Here is a 26,126-nt window from a genome sequence, read left to right as displayed (position 1 = left end):
GAGCGAAGGATCAGCGAAGAGGAAAAATCGTGCCTTAGGTCATTATGTGAAACAAACACATTCCTGTACAAAACGAAACCGGGAAAAGAATGTGCGAAAGGTTGTTTTTTTCTTGTTTGTGAGCGAACAAAACAAAATTCCACCGGGCACTAGAATGTTTTTTGTTTTTGTTTTTTTTTTGCTGTCGCTCAATAGCTTGAGGGCAAAAGCAGAATTGCAAAAACAGAGCGACCAACATGTTTCTTAGTCAGCCAAAATGCCAAACGCCTCGAAAGCTGCACAACAGCAGCAGCAACAACAAGCACGTCCAATCTCAACAATCGCCCCAGGAGCCAGAGCGAAACAATGTCGGCTGAACGAGAGAACAATCCAACGCACTTGAGTTGGAAGAAACATTGAAGATTACGCCAAGCTGGCCAGCGAAAAAAGCTGGCCACCACTTGTACGAACGGTGCTGAAGGGTCGATAGAAATTGGCTTTCGCTGAGCGTCAAGCGCGCGCCAAAGCAGCTTCTTAACGCGGATATTAAATAGAAATGAAACGCATTTGATTTGCGCACCAACCGAACGACTGCGGGGACGTCACATACCTACTAGTAGGGGACTTTTCCCAAACGGGCCCCCCTCAATCGCTGTCGACCATAACCGTGAACTTTTCTCCCAACGGCATGGTCGAGCCCAGCCGCCACCGTGACCATGGTCACGAATAACTTTCTACTAAAATCTAATAAATTATACAAATTAATTCCAAAACCCCCTGCGCGACTCCCAGCCAAGCAAGGAAACCGTCCCGTCCCGGCCGTGGCTCAAAATTCACTCGTGCAAACGCGCTGACGCAATCGGTACACGTGCCGAAACGGACCGTTGTCGCCTCCGGTGGGGTGATGTAGCGAAGCTTTCGAAGAAATTGTAGAATTTACTCCAGCAATGAGCGCTGTTGTTCTTTTTTGCTTCACGCTAGTCATTCGTTCTTTTTCTTTTTTATTTCAGTACGCGTAGCCTTGCTGGCACAATATTGTAACAATAATCTTTCATACACTTTTTGTTCCCCTCTGCGCGCTTGCAAAATCATTACAAGCTCATTTGCCTGTAAATAGGTTGAGCCATTTTTCTTTCCAGCCCCGTCTGCCCGTGAGGTGGGAAGATGATGGATAATTTATTCCAATCACTTCTGGACGGCTGTTTTTTTTGGGGCAACCTTGAACCCTGGAACTTTCCAACCCTTGGCAGCATTTTCTGGCATGTTTTTCGTGCGCTGCATTTGGGGAGCTTTTATTGTCTGCACTCTTCGAATCAACAGTAACTGCAGACAACAGTAATCGGAGTGTTCGTGGTCAAGGGTTGTGGGCTGTAAAACAAGATCAAAGTGTTAGAGTGAAAATAAGAAAAAACAAACAAAAACTGAAAAAACTCAATAATACCAAAGCTCTTTTATTTTAAACGCCTAAAGGTATGCAACCATTTTTACATTATCTGCTGCTGCGTTGAAGCAAACATGTGTTTTCCGTTTTTTGTATTAGTTTGTCAAGTTATTTGGCTTTGAATTTATTTTTCTATGGTAAAAATACACTTTCAATGCCACAGCACCGTTTGAACGCATGAAATGACAGGAAAAAAACACAAAAAGAAAGTCCCACGGAAAACAGCGATTTTACCAGCACTCTTAATTGACTTCGCCAGTGTTGTCCTCGGTTATGTTGCACCAAACACGGCATACCATCCGTGCCAATTGAACATCGGACGACGAGAAAAAAGAAACATTGAAATAAAAGTAAAGAAACAAACAAAGGCTAGCCTAGCAAACTTTTCCCCCCACAAGAACGGTCCGTTTTCTTGCCGTTTTTGGGAGACATTTTAGCTTTTCCGTTGGGGGTTCTTCTTTTCAACCATCCCGCCATTGCGCACATTGTACGTGGTTTCTTTTGCCATACGTTGCTTCTCAATCTCTCTCTCTCTCTCTCGCTTCGTTTAGCCAAGGTGGCTGGTGTTGCTACATTTAATAAAGCGTTCATGATTATTTATGAGTGGTCAGATTGTATCCGCCAGTAATTAGGTTTCTGGATGTTTTCTTTGCCGTTGCCAATGTTGCTTGCCCTCATTTTCGCCGCTTTATCAATTGATGTGAAGCTTTGCTCGGTAGCAGCAACACAACAGCCACGTGTATACATCCTCGCATATAAACACAGAAAGCGTGTACGTGCTTCGTAATGTGATGCCGCTGAGCCGAGAGCGGATCAGCCCCGAACCGGGTACATTATGAGTTCTGCAGGGCTCGAGATATGTCTTTTTTTTGTTTTGTTTCGCACCCTCTGCGCTTGGTGTGGCAGTGTGTATTCAATTACTACATTCTGCATGGTGTTTTAACCGCTTGCCCTTCCCGCCATTTGCTCATTTTTTTTCTTTCTACCGCTTCACGCAACTTACACGTGATCCACTGCGGGCCGGATCCGCACACAGTTGCGTTTGCATGCTTGTAGCGAGGAAATAAACTACAACAATATCATTCTGATCACTGTGCCGCCGACAATTCTGCCACCGACAACTCACACAGCTACACTCGTGGCGCTTTCATCGTGTTGCTCCAGTGTGCGAAGGTTATTTCTTCCAGTTTTTGCTCAGTGTGAGCAGCATTGCAGCGTTGTTTCTCCGCAGCAACTACTACATAAATCTTCGACTTTCACATTTCACCCGGCCTGGGTTTTTTTTTTTGTTGTTGTGCGGGGTGAAACACAAAAATTACAACCGATCACGCCAGACACGTGAGCGGAATGATTATAGCAACGCTGGGTGGACAAAAACGAAACACACCCGTATTTACTACCCCACGGTTCCGTATGCTTTCGAGCATCACATTCTGCGCATTTTGTTTCTGCTTCTTTACGAACGTTGTTTTTATTTTGCTTTCGTCTGCTTGCAAGCAATTAAAACTTTCACTTTCATTCACTGTGGTTGCTTGGACGATGATGATCTAACCAACCTGTTCTTCATTTTCTTTCTCACTCTCTCTTTCCAGCTCGGAGCTTGCCAACGTGGTTTTGTGCTCTCTCAATGTGAACTGTCTGCAATCAACGCACTAACCCTCAGCTCAGCCTCAGAACGCAATCGAACCCGAAGGACAGCAGCACAAAAAGGACACACCCACGGGTGCATTTTACAAACGAAGCCCGTTTGTACGGACGGGCCGCTTCGTTAAGTGCCAGCAGAAATAATCCTATTGACAGGGGCGTTAGTGTGAATGTGGCGGCCTCAACACACATAGAAAGCAAAGCGTTCGAACCGACAACTTGCTAACGACATGAACGATAGCACTTGTGCCTCTTGATGACAGCAGCTAGCCTGCGTGATGCGATGCATTCGTGAACAGTGCAACGCCATTCGGGAGTGGTGCAACTGTTCAGCCGGCGTGGGGAGTGAAAGAAAAAACTACCAACCCTGAAGCGTTCTCCATTTTTTAACGGACCGCATATACACGTTCATTCCCTCTATTCTTTCACTAATTGGGTACCATTGAAAGGCGAAACGATAGACGCGAACGCATGCACGGGCACTGCACCAGTGGTGTGCAAAACCGGGAAACGTAATGAACTGGAGTAACGAATGCACTCGTGGCACATCCTGGGCATCGCCCGGACGGCTAGGGTAGGGGATTGAAAAAAGGCTCGATTTTTGTGTTAGGTTTTGTTTTATCGTTTTTTTTCTGGACACAAATCGTTTCGTGAATGATAACTGGCATTCGCTTAACGATAAATTGACACACTTTCAGGTGCACACTGTTAACGTGTTGCTGAATGGCAAAAATAGTCATAGGCTGCGTTTCGTGTGCTGGAAAGCAAGCCCATTGTTCGTACCCGTAATCATGATTTCTTTTTTGTAAGGAATATTTATGTATTTTAGAACCTCATCTATTTCCTAGCTTGTAGCTTTGCTAGATTGCAAACATTTACTGATCTTATTTGTAACGTGAGTTGAGCTCACAGTTTTCAAAGTATAATGTATTAGATTTATCTTTTTATTTGTGTTTGCTGAACCAAAATCATCTGTTGTCTAAATTGCCGCATTATTCTATTGGCATAAAAGCATATCATTTCTACTACGACCACCATTCGACTTCCCATTTCAGATCGTGTAGTGCAGATCGTTATTTAGCAGCGTTTCCCGAATCAACGTAAAACGTGCAACACGCACAAAGTTCCGATTGGTGCAAGTGGTTTTTTTGTTGAAGCGCGGGTGTGAACCGAACCACGACACCTGAGAGGATTGAAATTCGGCCAGCAATGGTGGCACCATGGCCAATCGTTCAGTGCATTTGGGCGTGCCGCGCGGTGCTCGCGTCAGTTCGCCGTGTGCGTGAAGATCGGTCGGGAGATTTCTGTGCTGCCGGTGCGCGACGACAGCCGGTGTAATATTGTGCGTGTGGCTTCGTTCCGGTGCGTGCTGTGTTTGTGATTGTAACTAGTGTTGGTGTGTGTGTGTGCGCGTGTATGTGTGCGGGAGTGTTTGCATGTGCTCGTAAGGTGAAAAGTTAGTGAGCTCGTAGTGTCGCACCGGCTGTTACCCATTCCCCGGTGGTGGTGGTGGTGTGTGAGTTCGGTACTCGGGGAGGCCACGGAGGTGTCAGTGCACTGGATGGTGTGATAGAAAGGGGGAATTTCCCAACAATTGCTACGATGGAATTGCGGTACCGGCCCGTGTCGGTTGTTCGGCTGATGCTGCTGCTGCTGATGGTTGGCGGCGGCAAGTGGGCGCTCGTCAACTGTGAAGGATTCAAAGCAGGTAGGCTTCCACCGTTTGGGGCTGGGAATTCCGACGTATTGCATAGTGCCAGAGTGGCAAAACCAAAGGGGTCCTCTATTCTTCCGATGATTTGCATTGTCACGCACTTGGGGAATGTAATGGTGTATTGGCGAAGGTTAAATGACTTTTCAATTGATTGTACACATCAAATGAATTAAACCGTCGTTTACTAATGCATGTTGTAGTGCAATATTAGAGTGTGCTCAGAATCCCAGCATAAGGGCATCGTTTATTGATTCGCTGTCATTGCAATTACATTCAATTATGAATGCAGCATTTACCTTGCGGTAAGCAGGCGGAAATCCTTATTGAACCTGTTTTGTTTATCAGTTACTAGCATTATCGTAATTCAGGCCTCTCAATCAGCCTCAATTAATGGCAGGAAAAGTGGACCGATTTTTAAACAACTTTCCAATCACTTATGGGACAGCGGGGCATGCCCCACCTCCAGTAAGCCGTACAATTTACTGTAAACATTTTAATGTGCAGTTGCACACCTCCCATCCATATTTTATGCAACGTGCAATGTGGATCGTGGACCGATAGCCCGCGCAAAAGTAAGTGCAACTCTTTCAGCCTGTTTCATGCGATTCGTCGTATCCCTTGCCCTGTGTCGGGACTGTGTCGGCCACGCACCTGTGTAAAACGCTGATTTATACATTTATGTCAATGTTGCATTTTGCACTCAACCCCAGCAATGAATATTTCATCACCACCAGCCAGTTTGTGCGAAATGGAAGCAAATTTGCAACCGGAGCTACAATTTGCCTAATGGGCACCCATTTGTTGGCCATTTTTCTTGCACCCACCCGTGCCGGGCACCTAGTGGGTGGCAGTCATAGTGGTGGAATCGACGTAATCGTTCAAACGCTCCCTGCTGGCACCCCGGACGGGCGGCGTAGGAAGGACGCAGAGCTCGAATTGGTATTGATAGATGGACTAACAAAATACACAAGCTGTGCGACTGTTGCCCGAATGGTCAAATTGTTCTTCAAACTCGGTTGAGTTTTTGCTTTTTTGTTTTTTTGCTCTCTCTATCTCTCTCTCTTGTTGATTTTATATCACTATTGGGGGGGGGGGACATTTTTCAAAGTGTTTTTTTTTGCTGCCTTTTTGCTAGCCAGCTGGAGTGGAGTCGATCGGGCACGTCATTGCCTGCCGTAATAATGTCGTTATGAATATTAAAACCTTCCGAAATCCAATGAAGCCGCAGACCGATGAGCGCAGAGCTCGTGAGTTCGAAAGGAATGAATGAAAATGACAAATCTTTCACCGCCTCCCCAACCCCCCTTCCCGGAATGTATCCCACTTTGCCTCAGCAGATCGGTTGCCATTCACAGTCACCGAAAGAATGCGAAAGAAGGTGGCGAAGAAAAACGGACAGCAAAATCAGCATCGATTGCGGCGAGGGCAAACTGCCACTGCCAGTGGATTTATTTTACTTCCCTTCCGTTTCACTCCTACATTTCTCTCCCATTTGCACCCTCCCCCCCCCCCTCAGCAGACACGTGTCAGCCGTTATTCACTCTGCCAGCAAAACCAGTGCAAACAACTTTGGAATTCTATAAACAAAACTTTTTTTTTCCTACGTCAAACACCCCACGACGTCCGACTCGAGGCGCGCCAGGCAAACGAATGCCAAAAGGCCATCGCCTCATGAATATCGTTATATATTTTCAACGACGTACAAATCCCTTTTCTTGCGCGCTGGATTTTCCATCCCACACCGGGTCGATAATTGATTTCGATAAGCGAAATGGATATTTTTGTTGCACAGCGGCTGCTTGCGGATATTGTGCTGTTTGTTTGTTTGCGCTTCGCGCGGAAAGGTGTTTGAGGGCGAGACGATTGTTGACTAGCCAAAGATGATGGCGATGATGATGATGATGATGGTATTTATATTTGTTGTATCGAAAGCGACCGGTTTTGACGGGTGGTTTCTTTCGTCGCAGGGCTGATGTGACGCCGTGGAAAGCACCCAACGGTGAAGCCACACAATTGAACGACCTCCGATCGGGCGATGAAGCTGTTTGCGGGCGTGCAAATTGAGCGCTGGACTGTCGAATTCGGGAATGGTTTTTTCCTCTCCCTCCGATCCACTCTTTTTGTTGTTGTTTATGCAAGCTTCAGCACAGTGAAGGATGGGAGCGAAGCATTAAGTGTTCGAAACAAAAAACAATCCCGCACCGATGGAGGCGCCTGGTCGTTTGGGCAATATTTCTCCCATGACGGCTTGGTTTGCGTCTGTGTGTTTTTGCTTGCTTCTAAGCTTTATTGGTTCGTGTTTTTGTAACATCAAGCCCATCGGGCATACCATGCTGGGAACTTTACAGAGCAAACGCACATCAAGGTAGTATTCGAGCGGTCGGTACTCAAATTCGCGCTGCGAAGCTAATGCATTTTGCACCTCTCGGTCTAGCAGCTGGCAGATTCGCTCGAATAAATAACGCCACATCAAAGCAAATGCTCCCAGAGCGTACTTTACACCCTCACTAACGGTGCATGTGTGTATGTGATTGCCGTTAGCGATCAAAACAAAAAAAAAAAGCGCAAACCTTCAAAGCTCGTTCGGATAGTGCTTTTACTTCCAGGATTTTAAGCATTTGTTTTTCTCGGAGCCGGTAAAAATGGCCATTGGAATGGACAGTGCTTCATGGTTTTCCTGTTTTTCGATTTGTTGTGTGTGTATGTGTGTGTGTGTGTTCCACCGCTGTTCGCACTCCTGAGGGGAACGAACTTGTTGTTGTCGAAATGGTTTTATCGGCTTCGCATAAGCGATACGCCTAGGGACGTGTTTGTCTAAACGTCTTGGACTTTGCTTGAGCATTGTATTTCGCTGCCATTTGTTTTTCGGTACTGTCGTACAGCACAGTGAGCAAGCGAGCACAAACCATACCTTGTTACTGGGAAGTTGGTAACGAGTGCACTTCCCTGAGGGAGGGTTCATTCCAGCAACAGATAAAAAAGCCCCATGGGCGTTGGTTGAGCGCAGCGATTCCGCGGTGAATCAACTGCCGGATGAATTTCTGATTGATTTGATGTTTGGTCGTGTGTGTTGTATTCTGAGTGTTTCGAACGAAGGGGATTATCGAAAGACATTTGCTATTAAGTTGTTGCTCACAGATCTGCTGTATTTACTTTTGCTTATTGTGCTAATTTAAAGGCTATTTTCGTAACAGGAAAGCTTGCAGTATATACTTCAAATGATAGCTTGAATAGCTGATTAACAGAAAAACTGAAAAATAGAAGAAGAAAAGACAGATTAACAAACAATTTTCTAAACTTACTAAATGGCGCGTTTGCTAATTATAAAAGCTCTTGCCGTAACATGTCAGTACAAAAGCTCGGAACATTCCTGCAAGATATTATTTCGCATTTGTTTGTCAAAATATACTTGTTTTTGTTGAATTGTCCCAATTAAATCCTCCAGTATCTACTTTTTTTTCATAGAATTGCTGCAGCTCCTCGAATCAATGGTGCCCACTGTCTGAACGGGACATTATATCACGTCCATTGCTTGAGCGTCCATACTTAAGCTCACTAGCCGCTCGAAATAATGGTACGTGCAGCGTTCACGACCATATTCATTCACTTATTCCCTCCCCGCCCACCCGTTCCACCGGCTGTGTGGGTGTGAAAATCTGCGAAACCTTACCCCGACCGGGGCGCAATGCAACGTGAGACGAGCAAAACGTTGCCACCAGCTTAGCACCGTTGTAACAGGCAGGCAAAGAAAGCGAAACCAGCAAACCGAACAAGTCATGCACTTAGGGTCAATGTCACTTTATTACCATCATAAACACGTCCTCCTCCGAGGGTCGTGGAGGCTTTGGGTCGTGCCCGCACCCTCACTAGTGCCAGCCGCTGCAATGGAAGGGTAAGCTTTCAATTAAGTAAACCCGACAGTAGATGAAGCTTAGTACCGGCAGGTGCAGGTGCGCTGGCACTGGTTCCGCTGCAGAAACAACGGCCAAGAGATGTTTTTTTCCACTGAAGCAAAGCACCTTTTGTCATTTTTGTTGTCGCACCAAACCAGTAGGGTCGGGTAGTGGTTGACAAGCTGGCGCTAGAAATGTACCGTAAATGCAACACATCGCTGCTTCGTTCACAAATGAATAAACTTTGTGTGTGTTGTGTGCTCGTGTGTGTGTGTGTGCTTGTGTGTGCGTGTTAAAAAAAGACTGAAAGGCACTCAGCAGGTCCCGAAACTGTTGACTCATCGTGCCGTTCATGCATCACGGAGTACGCTGCCCAAGGAGCTGGAGGACGCCTTTTGAGCTGCGTTATCATATTCCGAGCAATGGTGGCTTGGGTAGTGTTTTGTCGATTTTATGTGCGTCGCACCTTTTTCCTCACTTCACAATTTGTCCCGCCGCACGGGTAAGAGGCTTTCGACGGATGCCACCATTTCAAGATAAACATTTTATAGAGCTCGATGCGAGTGGTTGTCGCAGCTTTTTTTTCCTCCCCGCACATGTCATTGAATGGCCACTTGAGCTGCATAGAAAAAACAAGCTGGGCTATCGTGTAGCCATGCATAAAGCAACGAAAAAGGATGAAATATCTGTAACGTGGACATGAAGAAAACAAAAAACACACACACACACATCCCATGTCTAAGAAAACTAGAAAAAAAATCGACCGAGCGAGGGTGATGAGAGACAACGACAGCAGCAACACACAAAAAATGACTCCCATAAGCAATGTTTATGTATCACTCGACGCTGCTACCCATCCTTCCCGCTCCCCACAAACTTTTATCCTTTGATGTTGCTGGCAGAGTACGCGCTGGAGGCCTGCGGGCCCATCCACCCCACACCCAGCCCAGACCCAGGTACGGTGGCGGTGGCAACATTTGGTGACGGCTTATCGTGTTGTTGTTTTTACTTTCGGTGACCCTTGCCGAAAGCGGAGGCACCTACCGAGGGTCACCTACCAGTCGGTGGAAGTGTGCTTTGCGTTTCCCCCCTCGGGGGCTTTACACCCGCTACGTCCGCGACGACGTACCCTTCAAAACGTTCCGAGCGCTTTTTATTTATTTATTTGTGTCTCCTTTTTCCCCCCGGCAGGTTAGAGCGGCGGTGGATGGCTTTCGTACATGAATTTTTCACACGTTTTCCTGCACGTGACATTTGATGTTTCGTTGGTTCGGTTCGGTTCGGTGGTCTAGCATCTCGGGGGGCGCACACCACATCCACCAACACACACACTCGCGGACAAAGACAACCGCTGCTTGCCGAGGGCCGGCCGATGGGTGAAAGATTAATATCGAATTTGTTATACATTTATGAGTGCCGGGGCTGACGCGGGCTTATTGGAAAGCAATGATATTCGCATAAACTTTCCACGCGCCAGCTGTGCCGCTACGATAACAAATGTCTCTAATGGGGGCTAAGTGGTTGGTGACAGCGGGTGATAGGGGGGAATGGAAATGGAACCAAGGAGAAAAGGGTGTACGAATAGGGAAAGAACTCAGTCTACCAACCGTTGACCGATGGCTAAGTGGTTGTCGTGATCGGATAGCTATTAGGCGACATTCGTGTCGTATTATTCAACGTGTCCAAATATTATGCTTGTTTTTATTGGAGTAAATGTAAGCATTAGGGTGGCAGAACATAGCAGCAACGATATTTTACTTTAAAAGATGAAACGAATATTACATTAGTATGATTCGTTTTCCCAATTTTCATTACACATTACAAGTATTCAAGAAACCACGGGAAAAGCCTGACATCCTTTGGCCAATATTTTTGTGAACTATCATCCAAAAAATCATCTTAGATATAGCCTAAGGTGAAAATTCAACAAGGCCGTGGTTTCTAGGCTTTCGAATTGGAGCTTAGAGAATATTCACATTAGGCAGATATTATTCTCAAAGAGACATAAGATGTATGGAAAATGACGGTACCAAGACTTCATTTTAGAGAGATTTTACTAGATGTTTCAATAAAGCCTGCAATTCAAAACTTTTAACGAAAGGTTCGGTCTTAAAAATTCATCTCAACAGCATTATTTGCCTTTCATTTAGCACTGTTTATTTGCAACTACCAAGTTGGAAAACATTTGATTTCATGTTATTCGAACAATTGGTTTGTTTTTCTATAGATATGCACTGTTGAATAAACCTACCCCAGTTTGTGGCACGCTGCAAAACGTGTGCCCAATGTGAGGGCGAGTTTTGGCGGTGTTGTATGTACAACAGAAGCAAGAAGCAAAAAAAAATATATTAAAAACCAAGTATTGATTTTCCTGCTGCCGGTTTTATCCGTTCGGGCACAAAATTCGAGCCGCAAAGCATCATTTTGCTTATTCTATTTAAATCACTTTTCACCTGCACATCAGTCAACAAGCACACACACACACACACACAAACACTCCCGGCACAGCAAAGAAAGAGCGAAAGAAGGACAAAAAAAGGCACGATTTGGGTCGGCACAGTTGAAACCGGCGGAATAATTTATTCGAGCACTGTTCGGATCGGCGCGGTCGTTTCCGCTCGCTTCAGCGCTCCCGTGCGCTGCCAAACGCTGATCGATGATTGAACCTTTGCGAACCGTGCATCCTGCCTTTCCTGCCTCTCCGCACGTTCCCGGTGGGGGGGTTCCCGGCGAAGAGACCGGGACAAAAACAGCGCTGTACAAGTGTACGCATATTTTCCTACGCTCTATCCGCACTCAGGTGGAAATTGAAAGCAAACAGCGTTTTTCCACCTGGCCAAAATGCTGCCAGTGTGTGTCTCCCGGGCTAGCTAAATGTTGATCCCGGGTGCAAACTGAACCCCGGGCAGGCAGGAATTGATCAGCAGAGGTCGAGAGGAAAGGGAAACAAACGAAGACGAGACGAGCGCAACCTTGCTGCCACAGAGGGGGGGAAGGGAGGGAGAGTAAAGATGCTCCTTATGTCTACGTTTCGCTCGGCATCCCATTTGCACTCACACACGCACACTCACTTCCACCGAGGTCACCGTTTGCCCTGTTCGCCCGCAACCACACAGACGCAATTTCCGGCATCAGCCATTTTGACACGCTTTTCCAAAATTAGAACCACCCGGGTGGCCGATTGGGGAATGAATTTTGCCAAACGCTACCAAGTACGGGCTTAAAATTGGAGAACTGAAACATTCAATATCCTGCCATCGCCCCCGGAGCACCAGAAGACCTGATTCAATCGGAGCTTTATGGTGACGGAAACGGTACGCATCTTTAATGCGAGAAGCTCAAGCAAGACAACTCAAGCAAAATGGGCTGATTTTGTGATTAACTCATCGGCGTTAGCATCCCTGCCCGTTTTACGATTCGTTTGACCAGACCTTCCAAAGATATTCGTAAATATCACGCAACCCAACTGTGCTGTACTGTTTCGTGTCGCCTTATATCACTGCTATATGACTTTTAACACACCTTTACTTGCCTTACCCGTAAGCAGCACAAATTCGCATGCATAAATGCAAAGGGAAAATACAACAAAAGCGCTCATTAGTGCTTCCGGAGTTTCCCGCTCCCCCAACGATCGTCTGCCGATTTCCTCGTTTAGCGTACCCCGCTTTCCAGGCACATCGGACTCGCTTCCGGATGCAATCGCATTAGGGGTTTGCTCATTGCTTCCGCCATAAGCGCAGATTAAACAGCCGAGGCGACAGATCAGAATAAATTAGGAGAAACCTGCCGTGCCGCCTGCCGGTATCCTGGTACCGAGAAGCATTTTCACACCACCCGCGAGGACGCGAGACACGCGTGAAATGTGTGGCGCTCCCCTTTAAATGCACACAAACGATTCGCAGCTGCAGGTTCGTTATCAACGCCACACGCACGCTAGTGCAACCTCTTGAGTCTTGGAAGAATCTTACACACTATCTGCTGAACAGCCGAACTTGCTTTTTTTTTTCTTCTACTATACCCTCAAACGTCTCGGCAAAGCAGCAGTAGGACTTTGCTTGGCAGCTAAAATCTTTAAAACATCACAATTTCATATCCAGAAAGGTTGCCCGACAGCCCTGTGGCGACCGTTGTGCATGCTGCGTCTGTCGCTGTAGTTGTATAATTATTTAACCGCTGCCTAGCGCTGGATGTGATCCAGCAGCTGCCTTTCTGGAAGCCTCTCTCTCTCTCACACACACACTCACACACACACAAACACATAGACCGAGCATCAAAGTGCGGTTTATCGCCGACAAACACCGGTTCCGGCTTGGCAGAGCGTGAGTTTACCGGCAGCTGGTGCTAAATTGCAGCTCATTATTTTCATTCACTTCAAGGAGCATTCTAATTTCCACTTCGTGGCGTGCCAGTGCATCCGGTACCTGCGAAAGGGATTTCCACAATCACAGGCAGGTTCACCCGCTCAAGTGCGGCCAAGGACGGTACCAGCGGTGATCAAAGCTTAAGCTCGCCGTACGCGTCGCACATAATGAGAGCTACACCTGACGCCTTTTGCTGATCTCCAGCCATGCTGTCACCGTCTCGGACGCCTCTCGTTCGCCAGAATGTATTGTGATGTGTTTTTACCGCGTCTGAAAGCTGGCTGGCGGTTCAAGAACAGGGCTGCTGCGTGAAACAAATCGATAATGGTTTGCCCTGACGACAAGGATCGCGGCTGGCGCGCTGGGACCGCGTCAAGCGTTGTTGGTTAATATTTAATTTCTAATACATTTAAAATTCCACTTAAACTGCAACGTCGCACGGTGAACCGGCACAGCGAAACGCAACACCACAGCTGGGCGATGCGAAACAATCCTCGCAACCTTAACCTCGTCTCGGTTGATAGGAACGAGGGACGATGGGACGGCGCCGCTGAAGCTTTATTCCGGTTGATGTTTGGTGCCGGAACCTCCCCAAATAACAACTACTACGCCCAACAAGGGTCATGATGAAGATGTGCGATGGACTGCGAACGGAATGTTTTAAGGAGTGGTGGATACGAGGGTTTTCCCACGAGAGCCTCAACCGAGAAGTTGGCAAAAGGCTGACGAAACTGCAGGCCTAACTGAAACTAGCGCAAACCTCACAGCAAGCAAACGAACAGTGAACCGTACAAACACACACACACAAGCGTGCGCGCGCGCCCAAAGCCCCCGAAGACGAAAGTCTTTAACAATTCAACGAACATCGTATCTTCATTATCAGCCTGTCCCGGGGTTCCAGTCCGCTTCCTTGGCTTCCCCCCTGGGCCCCCGTGGCCGACATTTACCCGACGCAAACGAGAAGATTCCACTAGCTGAAGCCTACACCTTTTTCAGCCACTCACGAGCAGCGGAAAGGACGACGACGACGACGACGAAAAGCCCGAGGAGTGGAAAATAAATCAAAAACTTTTGATACACTACACTTTTGCGCCAACTAGCACAGCCGTAAGGAATGTACGGGGCATTTGCCTTGGACTGACGAGCCCGCACAGTGGTGATGGATGGGGTTGGGTAGGGTTGCACCCATTGTCTGCTGCGAAGTTTGCTGCTTAATCTCATCACAAGATTTTTGGCGCAAAGATTATTGAGCCGTTTTTGCCACGGCTAGCGCAGGCTACCTGGAGTGTTTGGAGAGTCTTGCAGAATGTGGACTTGCTTGTTATGCGTCGGTCGGAGGAATGTTGCTGCGAGAGCGGGCTTGGAGGGTGGCAGGGATGAGGAGTTTTTGGTTCCGTCCCTTCATCACGTTAACAAGTTTGGGGACTAGAAAAGGATGGGGAGCAAACCGGGTTGGCTGTCTTAGGAGAAGGATAGTTTTCCCAAATGAAAACAAAACTCAGAAACTTCTGACATTTAGGGTACGGGAATGGGTACGACCCACTCTGGTACGGCGGCGAGTCAGCTAGATGTTCGGAAGGCTGGAATGTCTGATGAGGTTTAATAGGCATGCTCGGCATGATTTCGAATCATCCGGCAAATGTGAATCTCATCAAGGGGAATGGTTAATCACGGCACACTCCTACCGAAATTTAAGTCAATCGCACTAGTAGGGAGATAGAGCGTTATTCTCTTTTCCAACGAGTCTCTTGAAGTGTGAGATGACATAGAATCTAGAAATGGAATGAATGAACGAGCTGAGTTTGTTGAGGTATGTTAACGAACTTCGGTTAAAAATACGTTTGACAGCAGTTCATCTTAATCAATTAATGCAAATTGCTAATCGCTACGGATGAAAGAGTAAACGAACGACCTAATGAGTGAACGATTGAAGCATTAACTAATGATTGAATGAACAAAAGAACTGCTGTGCACGAACTGGATCATTGAAATTCTGTAAAAATGAACAATTTTCCAAAATTGAAATTCAAAATCGCAGTCAAAAGAAGAGCAGTTTTAGCACCATAGCTTTCCAATGTACTATCGAATGTTTTCACACATTCACAGCAAAATGTCGCTGGTTGTCGAATAAACGAAATAAAAACAAACTTTTCCCTATCCTACAACGCTCCTTGTTCCGCTGAAGTAAAGCTGTTACCATTTCAAAGTGGTTCTCTGTGTCTCTGTGTGTGTATGTGTCTGTAACGTGGTTTGGGAAAATGTGCTTCCCCATCAAAGTTTAACCCCCCGTGTGTGTCAACCGTGCCCCTTACCAATAGGCAGGTGTGCGATCGCTTTTTTTACACCAAAAAAAGCTCCAAAAAGCAGTGTTTTTGTTACCGTTTTAAAGCATCGTTTTTAAAGGGAACGCTTTGCGCAAACTTTGCACTTCACTTTGCTCGCGAATGGACAATTTTTGCTGCCCTTCAAGCAGGCAAGAGGCACCACATTCTTTAGTAAAAAAAACAAAATCCAAAATGCCGTACTACAGGCAACTGTTCCGTTCGTAGCCTTCGCCGCGAACGCTTCTTCATACAATTCCGCCATGCATTGTTAATGGTGGACGGGCGGTACTGTTTTCGCTTCCACCGTTACGACTTTCACCCGGCGCGCGTCCGGCTATAGCGGTGGCTTCCGGGCGGTAGGTCACCCGCCCACCGATCGACCCGTACCTGTAGTGTGAAACGAGAAACAAACCACATCATCCCCGCTGTAGTGGATTAGTTTCCCGCTTCCGCTTAGCGCGGTGAGCCGGGGCGGGCAGAAGGTGATCCTTTTAGCTGGCCAAAATCCCTTCCGGAGCTATGCGACCGTATGCTCGGCAATCGGTGGTTGTCCGATATGAAGGACTGTAGCTGCTGACCGGTTACAGTTGCACCAAGTGTGTGTGTGTGTCATTTCCCACTCTCTCCCACATTCCTGTACACAGTGTAGGTCCAAGAGGAGCGAAACCATTCCCACCCAATGTGGAAACTATCCCTGGGAGCTAAAGATAACCCAGAACCCTGAACTGACACTGTCCGCCTACTGCCCGCTGCCACACACGATTGTTACACGGGTGAAAAGTGCATCGGTCGGTAGAAAAAATGGTCCTTCATGTGAGATAAATTTATCTGCAGGGACTTTTTCTCACCCCATTCGGTCGGACGATACGTTGCGGCACCGCTGCCTCTGGAAATGGGGACACCCATGTGAAGGTCGGGGATGAAAAAAAAGGTTAGGTTCCGATTTTTCCAACCAGAACCATGCTTCTGTGTGGGCCTGTTCGAGTAACTACTGTCCACTGACCGACCGGTCAGAGCGAGACAACGGAATGGCCCATTATTTCTTCTGGTCTTTTGGTGTAGACACTGGAGGGAACTATTTTTATCGGCTCAGCCGCACATACGAAACCGTAGCCGTGGCGTAGGATCAATGAATGGGACGTTATTCTAGGAATTGCATGAACCAAAAAAAAAACGAGACTATCTCCCACGAGAACCTTGTGAACGATTAGCTCGTTTCTCGATTTCCTCTGCCGTCAACTACTGCAAAAGCCCGGCTGGCAAAAGCTCCCCTGGTGGGAAGTGTCTCGTTTGTAATTACACCGAAACCGGGTCGACGGTTAGAGATTTAAGGCCTTCGTGACCCGTCGCTGGCACAATGGCAAAAGGGCTGCACCGTATCAACAGGGCTTTGCGCAGCTGAGGTTGCGGAAAGGTCACACAAATTACACTTCCTACCGCGCGCAGGGATCGGATAAGCGCGCGCCCCGGACGATAAGAGATACCGGCGGCCCGGAGCCGCCCGGGCGAGAGGAACAGATTTGTCACGTAGCTCATATAAAATAATTAACTTTTTTACGACCGCAACGACCGCCACGAATGCGAGCCCGAAAGGTAGCCAAGGGAGGGCGTGATGCTCGTATTATTAGTCCAATCTCCGGTCGACAGCTGACAGATGGTGAGAAGAAGAATGTCCGCAGCAATAAAGTGCCTCTAGCGTTCCGCCCGTCCCAATCCAATCTGCACACAATCGCTGGGTTGGGTGGGTGTCATCAGCGGGGTTAGAGGCTGAGCATATATGATGAACGCACTGGGTACCCCCAAGCCCAATTAGGGCGGGGTAAATTACTCCACTCCGACAGCAGGCGGACGACGGAGTTCTTTTCCACTCCACACACAATCGCCCACCAGCCTTGTTTGTTGTGTGTTTCGAAACACTTTCTTATGCGACTGCCAGCTGTTTTGCATACGTGGCAGCTATGCATCATCCATGAAACACATGTTGGCAGTAGGTTGGCACAGCATGAATATTAAAATCTCGTAATGCGAACATCATGCAGGCCGATTCCTGCCAAGCCGAGGTATCCGATGCTCTCGATTAGTAAGCAATAATAAGTCATGCAATTGCAATTAGGCACACATCGGATGGAAGAAGATCTATAAAAGACACCATCCGCACCATTTCGCATGAATGGTGCGGCTACCCTTTTCTATGTTGAATAATCTTCCTCGTTTGTGCCTGCTTCTGCCTCGGAGCTGGCAGCACACTCAACAAGCTTTATGACAGCGCTTAGCACACTTCAGCTCCCTCATTATCTCGCCCCTCGCGAACTGTTTAGCAATTGATTCCGAACACGCAAAAACCACTTACAGACGCAATAATTGGTTGCTATCAACATGCGGTTTACGATTGTTGCTTTAGCGATGCGCATCAAAACAGCACGTCGCGTGTTCCCTTTCGCGTTCCCTGGCGCCCAATCGACGGTCCCTTTTTTGTTGTTGTTGTTGTTGTATTGCCTCTCAAACGTTCCTCCAATCAGTTCACCGTGTTCCACGCGGGCTGGGGTAGAAAATTGCAACAATTATCGCATTAATGAACGACAAGCCTTTATACCCACCGTTAGAGCCGACTGTTGGCCCAGAAGCAAAGCACCAAGCACTCATGTGCAGCGGTGCAAAGGCCCAAACACCCGCCACGGACCTTTTCGATGACTTTCGCCAGCAACTCGTGCGTCGTTGGAGAAAGATGGTAAGGAATGGTAGGAAAACCGGAACGTGCCTGTAGAAGTAATGACGTTCGACCTTGCCAGCAGGCCTTGATTAGTTTCCCGCTCGCTGTACGTAGACGGAGAGCACAGCAAAAACTCATTCCGAGTTGAGGGGGCTGGTTGAAGTGGAAAATAGTAAAAATTACTCCCAGCACACGAACACACAGGGAAGCAGGATGTAAATACGGGGGGCAGCAGATGGTTCCGATAGAAGGGAAAAGTCAGAAAAAGGCCACAAGCAAGGGCAAATGATGGCACACGCAAAAAAGCGCACGGATCGGATCGATCGGAGGCAACAAAAACACTCCTCACCAGCACACACACACACACACACACATCCATTACCGAGATAGTACGTTCTGATACGTCGGTATTATACGGCCACACCCGCCCACCCCATCACTCAGCCGGTAGCCGGGTTTCGAGTGAGGCTTTTCCACAAATGAGAAAACATGCACCGAACCTCACAGCCCCATACATCGTCGATCATGAATCATTGCCGTTGATGCGTCGAGGATGGTGTTTGAGTTTTTCTGTTTTTTTTTTTGGTTTTTGTGCTCTTTCTAAATTTCATACACCTTAGCTCCTCAACACACACACACACATACGGAAGCATTTCAGCAAAGCATCCGGTTGCGGGGTTGCACTCAATCTGCTTCCGAAGAATTCCGCACGACTCAATTCCGCTTGCCCGGGACGGGAAAGATGAGCTTTCGGCCGTTTTTTTTGCCCTCCCTGAAGTGTAGATGCGAACGGGATTGAGTTGATTGAGCTCAAAGATCGATCGTTCCGGAGAAAACGGCACAGTAGCACGATAGCTAAAGCGGGAGGTTTAAAACAAAACAAAAAAAAAAACTAAACAATCATCACTCAACGGATGAAGTTCCGTTGCACCGATGCGGTTCGATTCCTGCAAGTGGCAACATCGCTTCCAACCAGCCAGCCGCTGTGTGTGTGTGTGTGTGTGTGTGTGTGTGTCTGTTGCGCTCGATCTGTTTTTGTAGCCATCCTGTCAGTGAATCCGTTCTCTCCCTCGCCGTACCGTGATGGAATGGTTTGCCGAAAGGATGTGCCCTGAAAGCACTTGGCACACTTGCTACTGAAGCCAGCCGAGCACACAACAAGAAAAACTAAAACAACCAAAACGACTGACAAGAACGCAACACCGCTCGGCTTGCCTGCATCGATTCCATGGGTAAGGTACGGTAGCGTTTTTCTTTTCACACTCGCCGCTCTGTTCGCTGGTGGCAATTAGAAACACTTATTTTCCACTCCGTTACCTTGCCTGTGCCAGCTACCGTACCGTATCGGCTGTGTGGGTCCGGTTCTTGGCACCGGCCGGAGCACTGGTTGGATCCCAACTTTCCCATCCACACTCCCATCCCATTCCCTTTTAGCACTAGCAGCAGCAATTTGCTGCACTTTTACGCCCCAAAACGGAGGGCCTTCTACCGAGCGGGCCGAACAAAGTTCTTGCAGTAAAAGTTGCACCGCTAACCGTTTCTGACATGCAATAAATTATCGCAACCTCGCGCAAGCTGGCTTTGCCTTGGCTGTGTCCCGCGGAAACATTACCTCGCCCTCGCACGGGTGCAGGGGGAGTTTTCTTATGGTTCTGGTTTTTTTTTGTTTCTTACTGTAACACTTATTTCCACTTACAGCCAACACTGCCTGTACATTTGGTACAAGTTGGCTGTATTTGCGCGTAAAGAACCTACTCCGACCGACCTTGCAGCGAACCGAACCGACCGGCAGGAGCGGGTGTAAGAGAGTCCGCCAGTCCAGCACTCACTCGGACGAAGTGGCAACATATTGTCGAATGTGGCTGTGCAGGCTGGTGGAAGGCCAAAAAAGAAGAAGAAACGATTGCAATTATGTTACTACACTTTTCTTTTCCACGCGTCAGGTACCAGCCCGGTAAGCAATTATAGTTTATATTAATAATGGCCCGCAGGGTCCGGGAACCATTTTGTTGTTTCGCTCCTCCTTGCGCCTTCTACCCCCGGGTGGGGTGCCCCTTACTGCACACATTGAAAAGCGAAACGTCTTCAAGGAATGGGGGGGATTTGAAGTATTAACTCAAGAAACGGCAGCAAATAAATACACACCACCCATATGTGCGGAACCACCTCGCACGTTGCTCGCACCGTACACGCCGGGTACGTCCGGGCGGTCGTAGCTTTAATGCAGCTACCTGGGCAGGGTTTTAAAGTAATGGCAGGCTACCTTCAGCTGTTGCACAAAGCCCTTTTGGCAATGCAGTGCTTTCTGGGGAAGTTGTTGGTACAGTTTCGGTGGGGAGCGAAAAGTTGCTACAGTTAAGTTTTAATGCTGTGTGTACGGCCCGGTGGCAAACGATGGGCTGGACCTGGTGATTTGATGCGAGTGTACGCGAATCACAACTGGATCCCGGTCAAACTTTGCCCAACAATATGCTGCAAGAATAATGTTTCTGTTGCACAGTGGCATTGTTTTGGCACCGGTATGACGATGGCAGTCTCTTTACATCGCTTCTATTATGTTAAGGATTGCTGTTTTTTTCCTTTAATAGAAACTTTATGTATTGACATATTAAAATCTTGTTTATGGGCAATCCCAAGCAAAGAGCGGTTAATATGTACATAGTTAATTTCGCTTCAGTATTTTATGTTTATACCAAAAACTCTTCAGTAATAGATAGTATTGCTTTTTGAAGGCGCCTACATGCATCCCGAAGAAATTTCAGGTGAGATTTCGGCTTGCTGGTTTTGAGTTGAAAGAATTGGCAGCCGTGTTGTTGGTGTGTAAAATCTTTGCTACAATTCACTGTGCTAGCTGAAGTTTTGTAGTGACCATGTTTGTTTACCGAATCATCAAACTGGTTACGGAAAACAAGATGAAACATGAATGAAGATGAGCTGAAGGAACCGTCTTTCTGTCTTAATTAAAATAATTACCCTAATTTGAATGAGCTTTGGCGGCACTTCTTTAATCCGTATCAATTACTGTACGATCAGCCCTTTTCCCTTTTAATATCGTCCTTTAATATCAGCCTACCAGCTGTTTGCATTGTACAGCAGTTTTCAAGCAGCTATCAAAGTGGGTAAAATATACATATGGACCGGTGGATGAAGGTTTAAAGAGTGTTTTGTGTATTCGTCTAGTTACCAAAAAGCCTGCCTGAGCAAAAGTTTTAACCCGACCTGTCAATAAGTGACATTCAAATTTGATAATAAAACACAGGCTATGAGACTGCCTGATCAACATACACTTCGATTCTAGATTCCACCACCTGATCTCTTTAATGCACCTTGGGATAACACGAACTTATTTTGACATTTTTTCAAGCAAGTACTCAAATCTAGCTCTAACTTTGAGGCTGAAATAATTTAGACCGAAAGGCCTCAATATCCGAAAAGAATGGTTTAGTAAAAAATACTTTAACTGAAACGATTACTAAACTTCCAACAATACGTTATTGTTCGTTTATTCGATAGTTTAACTGACAAACGCATCGGCTCTAACAATCACACCTATTTCGGACAGTCGATTAGCACCCAAAGTGGCCCAACTTTATTGAGAGGATCGGCAAGCATTCGATTAGGGGCACACAAATAAGTCCAAAGCACCAGTTTGGGGGTGTGCTATGACCCGTAATGGCAAAGGAGAGTGCTTGTTTATCTGTTAAATATTGCTGTAACTGGAAGTATGTGTATGTGCTTTATGTGTGAATCGTCAAGGGTTAACTCTAGCTCAACATAAAATAAAAACATTCTTTCTAAAGGTAAACTCAAGTTTCCTTTCTGAAACACTATCGTTTCTCTTGTTGCCTGCTGCATACTTGTAGGCGTTTCAATGCCTATTCTGGCAAAGCCATAGATCTTTGCTTTTGAGTATGATGGGCAGCTTTGATAGACCAACATCATTCATTAATTCAAATGTACCGTGGAGTTCGTAACAGCTGAGAGGAACCGGCAACTTTTTCTACAGTTGAAGTGAATGCCCAAATGCATGAGTCGCATCCACTGCTAGGATTCACTGCCCTGAGCTATGTATACCTTTCTTCGGTTAAGATTGCAGTGACGTTGTCGCGCTTGTTCGTCTAATAACTAGTGCTAAGCGCTCTCGCCTGGCCACAATGAAGTCATGTAGAACCATTTTCAGCCGCGGTAAGTTAAAACTGTCGAGCTAATTACGCTATGGCAGCCCTTTCAGCTCCGGTCTCCAACGCTATCGCTGTGCCGAATAATGAGTGCGGTGCAGTGTGTAATGAACACTTTTGCGCGCTCCTAGCACGCTCTTTCGTGAAGGAGTCAGGTTTCATTGGAGTTGGCGTAAGTATTGTGTTGAATAAGGCTGGTGCACTTTGGTCGTGTGTTCTCACAGATCATCGTGAAGTGAAGGCTCTTTCCCACCACCAGCCCAGCTTTTACCGGCATTTCTTCCAATTTGCGCCATTCAAATCCGCTAACAAGCCTGCAATGATGTGCGTAGCGGAGGCATCAAACCGTCCTCCGGCCTCAAAAACGAACGATTCTAGCCACTCACGCTTCCCACGTGGCATCGCGTGGTGGATTGTTAGCAGCTTTTGAATTGCCGTCACGAAACAGGACCACCTTTCCGCAGGCGTTCATTCACGGCGCACGGCGTTTTTTGCTAGGCTCAGGTTAAAAGCATTAAAAACAATCGAACGTCTGCCAAACCGTTTGCCAAAGCGTCTATTGATGGGCGCTATGCTACACCCTTTTTCCCGACACTTGGAAGCCCCCACCCCCCCCCCGGGCTTTGGGGTGTGCAAGCAAACAAAACAATGAGCGCTCCATTGCACGGCCACTTTAGCTACACTTCAGTGGCCCCGCCCCGGTTGATGGGGCACGAGAGTGGAAAATCGTTTTGCTCCTCTTCAAACGCCGGCCCTGGCTGGAGCACCGCGGGCCGGATTGCACTCCCTTTTAGCGGATCGCCTTTCCCGCGCGCTGTAGGTAGCGAAGTAGCAAAGTAGTTGCTGCAGCACGCAAAGGAAAAAGAAAAAAAAAAGAAATCAGCATGCCACCACCGACGCCACACCACCGGCTGCACATCTTCGCATCGCATGACGGTGCTCCACGCCCTGGAAGCGCCCTAGACGGTAAGGACAAAACGTCACTAGGTGGAAATGATGTTGCTGATGCATAAATAAACGACTGCAGCAAAGTCTCTGTCAGCGTGCATGTGAGTCAGTCTATGTGGCTTTGTATGTGTGTGTTTGTGTGTGTGTGCGTGTGGAAGTGCATCAGAGGCAGTCAACTGAGCGATTTGCCAGACGAAAACCTCACGGCAAACTATAAAGTACATTTCAATTTCGCTTGACGTTCAACACGGCGGTCACGACCGCTTTGCCCGCGTCCCGTGCCCCCCGGGGAAAACTGTGGCGGAAAAATGGAATCCGGATTTGCCTCCCCGCCCGGCATTCACCTTTCCATTGCTGCTCCCTCCTTTGCGGCTCTTGTCTCAGCACGGAAGGCACGATTAAGGATGGACGAAGTCAGCAATCGTTTCATGCTTCGCTTTGCCCTGAAATACGAGCGAATAAATGCACACCGAGGCAGGGGAGTCGTCTTTCCTTGTTGCTTGCTTTTTGTTGTTTCTGGGCGTTTTGCAAAACTGTGTTACCTTTTTTTTGTTTTGTTTTGTTTTTGCTCCCCACGGTGTCGTTCGCTTCGTCAGTGTCGTTTTGTATTTTAATTCCCGCTCGAACGAACACCGGAGACTGTGCAGTGCCAGTGCAGCCGGATGCCGGATAGTAGATTGCTTTTGATTTTGATTCCGCACCCTTGCCAATGGTGGATCGGGGAAGGTCGGTGCACTTCCGCTGCACCAAAGTGGGGGCGAGACCGGGCGGAACACCGGAACTCGTCGGTTAACATTCGCCGCAATCAAGCTGACTGTAAATCAAATTTGGGAAACGAAGAAGAATGATTGCAACGGCAGTTTCAGCATGTCCGTTCGTGTGTGTGTGTGTGTGGGTATGTGGCTTAGGTTAGATGTGTGGTTGAGGGAGCATCACAGCACACAGTTGGTTGCAATCGGTTGTGTCGTACCGGGTTGTACCGGGTTGATGGACATGCTTTAAAAATGCATTAATCTTTGCCTTTGCACCGGGCTCCAGTTGCATTGCCGATTGGGTGTGTGATGGAGTCTGTAGGTGATTGTGTTTTGCCTTGCTAAGCTGGATGAAGTGTAGGGCAAGAAGAAGCAAGAAACTTGTGCGACATTGCCGGTGGAATGAAAATGATAAATGAGAAATAAAACTTTCTCCACAATCGCTCCTCTCTAGGCGAGTCCAGAGTAACTAGTGTAATGTCTCTGTGCCATTCATTTGCTCGATAGAGCACATCAGTGTTTAACTGTAAAAGTATCATTGAGCTACAGAAAACATACTCATTATTGTTTAATACCAAAATAAGGAGAAAATAATGGGTTTTATTACACACAAAAATACGATTAGTCAGATGCATCTTCATGGCAAACATCAATCGCATAAGCTGGCATTAGTAATTGTTCCGGGAATGGTAGAAAAATGTGTTGTACGAAGTTGTGTATTGTTTGAATCACACATTTCGATCCCTTAAAACGTTTATGGCGAAAACTATAATACTTATTTCGTAGAAAGTTCAAACAATCTTTTCATTTCAATCATTTCCGTTTCAAGCCAACGTGACATCATCACGAGCGAACCAGTAACGCAAAACCGGCTCCATTCATTCATGTGCTTTAAATATACGCTCTACAATACCTACGCCACAGTCGGTAGGGCCATTTCCCCTTTCTCCCTGCGAGTGACTTGCGGTTTTTGCCAGCGCTTTCTGTTCTGCTCTTTGTCCTTTGTCGTGTTTTTTCGGCCGTTTGTCCGTTTGTTTGCTTTGGGGGACATTTTTCTTCTCGCCACCGTTTGGGGTCGCTATCTGCTGTGGACGTGCTGCGAGATAGGGTGTGTGTGTGTGTGTGTGTGTGTGTGTGTGTGTGTGTGTGTGTGTGTGTGTGTGTGGCGCAGCATGCTTCATATTTTTCACCGCTTTGACTCCCCAACCGGGTGAACCGGGTGAAGTGGAGCGGCAGTGGATCAGCACAATCAGCAGCACAATGCGGCGTGACCTGACCAGGCCTGACTCAGGCCATGAGCAACCGCAGAAACTCTCGACCCGAACGGCGCGCGCCCATGGGTTTGTGGCTTGCTGTTGTGTACAATGAGGCGTCTGCTAAGAGCTGCGGGCAAACAAGAAATAAGGACAAAGCCAAACAGTACAATTGCAGCGATTGTTGTTGCCGTTAACCATTTTGCACACGCACACACACACACACACACCCACAAACGAGCAACCAGTCAAGGCGTCTGCAAAAGAAATGGAACGATTATTCTTCTCCATTGCTACGAGCGGCACTCTGTCATGGCGCATTGTGCTGAAACGGTCTGGCTTGCCTCGTCTGTATTGTGCTGGTGCTGTGCATAGTGAAAGGGAGTTTTTAAAACGCACCGGCTTCGTGTCAGGTGACCGCAAAAAGTGTCGCTGTGCAACCATCGCTCTGGCTCTGGCTTCGCTCGGCATCGTTCAACACAGAAACGACTGTTAAGGATGCTCGTTCAACGGGTGCATGAAGCGATGCTTTAACATATTTTAAATTTATGACAAATGTAAATCCCGTTGTTACCCTTCATTTTGTTTGTACACTTTTGTAAAAGTAGATCCTGTAAACAGCAGCATTAAAGCGTTTAAAATGTGTTCTTTAACCAGTTCTTTAATTTTCAACTCGATGGAAAATACTGATGGAGTGCACTTTACTCATATTTCCGTGTCGTTTTCTTTTCTCGAACGGAAATAATTTCATTTCAAAACCAACCACCTTCACCCGCGCTGTATTTAAAGCAAATTGCATGCTTCATACAAATGTAGGGAAGTGAGAGATGGATGGAGAGAAAGAGAGAGAGAGAGAGAGAGAGAGCGAGAAAAAACATGTTCCCCCGAAAAGAAGCGCTCTTCGGCGGGACGTGGAAACCGTCTCAAGA

The 26,126-nt window shown here is 47.2% G+C and overlaps 1 protein-coding gene across 4 annotated transcripts in view; it reads left to right on the top strand.

The window, feature by feature from the left end:
• The window catches only part of LOC120894809 (hemicentin-1), a 186,170-nt gene that overhangs the window by 7,895 nt on the left and 152,149 nt on the right, over positions 1-26,126 (top strand). For all 4 annotated transcript variants that reach the window (XM_040297639.1, XM_040297640.1, XM_040297641.1 and 1 more), the window contains exon 2: positions 4,120-4,772. In XM_040297639.1, the coding sequence (XP_040153573.1) occupies positions 4,667-4,772 (106 nt within the window). In that variant the 5' untranslated portion in view covers positions 4,120-4,666. The remainder of the gene's footprint in view (positions 1-4,119; positions 4,773-26,126) is intronic.

Source organism: Anopheles arabiensis, chromosome 2 (genome assembly GCF_016920715.1).
Source record: "Anopheles arabiensis isolate DONGOLA chromosome 2, AaraD3, whole genome shotgun sequence".
Classification (NCBI taxonomy): domain Eukaryota; kingdom Metazoa; phylum Arthropoda; class Insecta; order Diptera; family Culicidae; genus Anopheles; species Anopheles arabiensis.
This window is presented reverse-complemented; position numbering and strand designations above follow the sequence as displayed.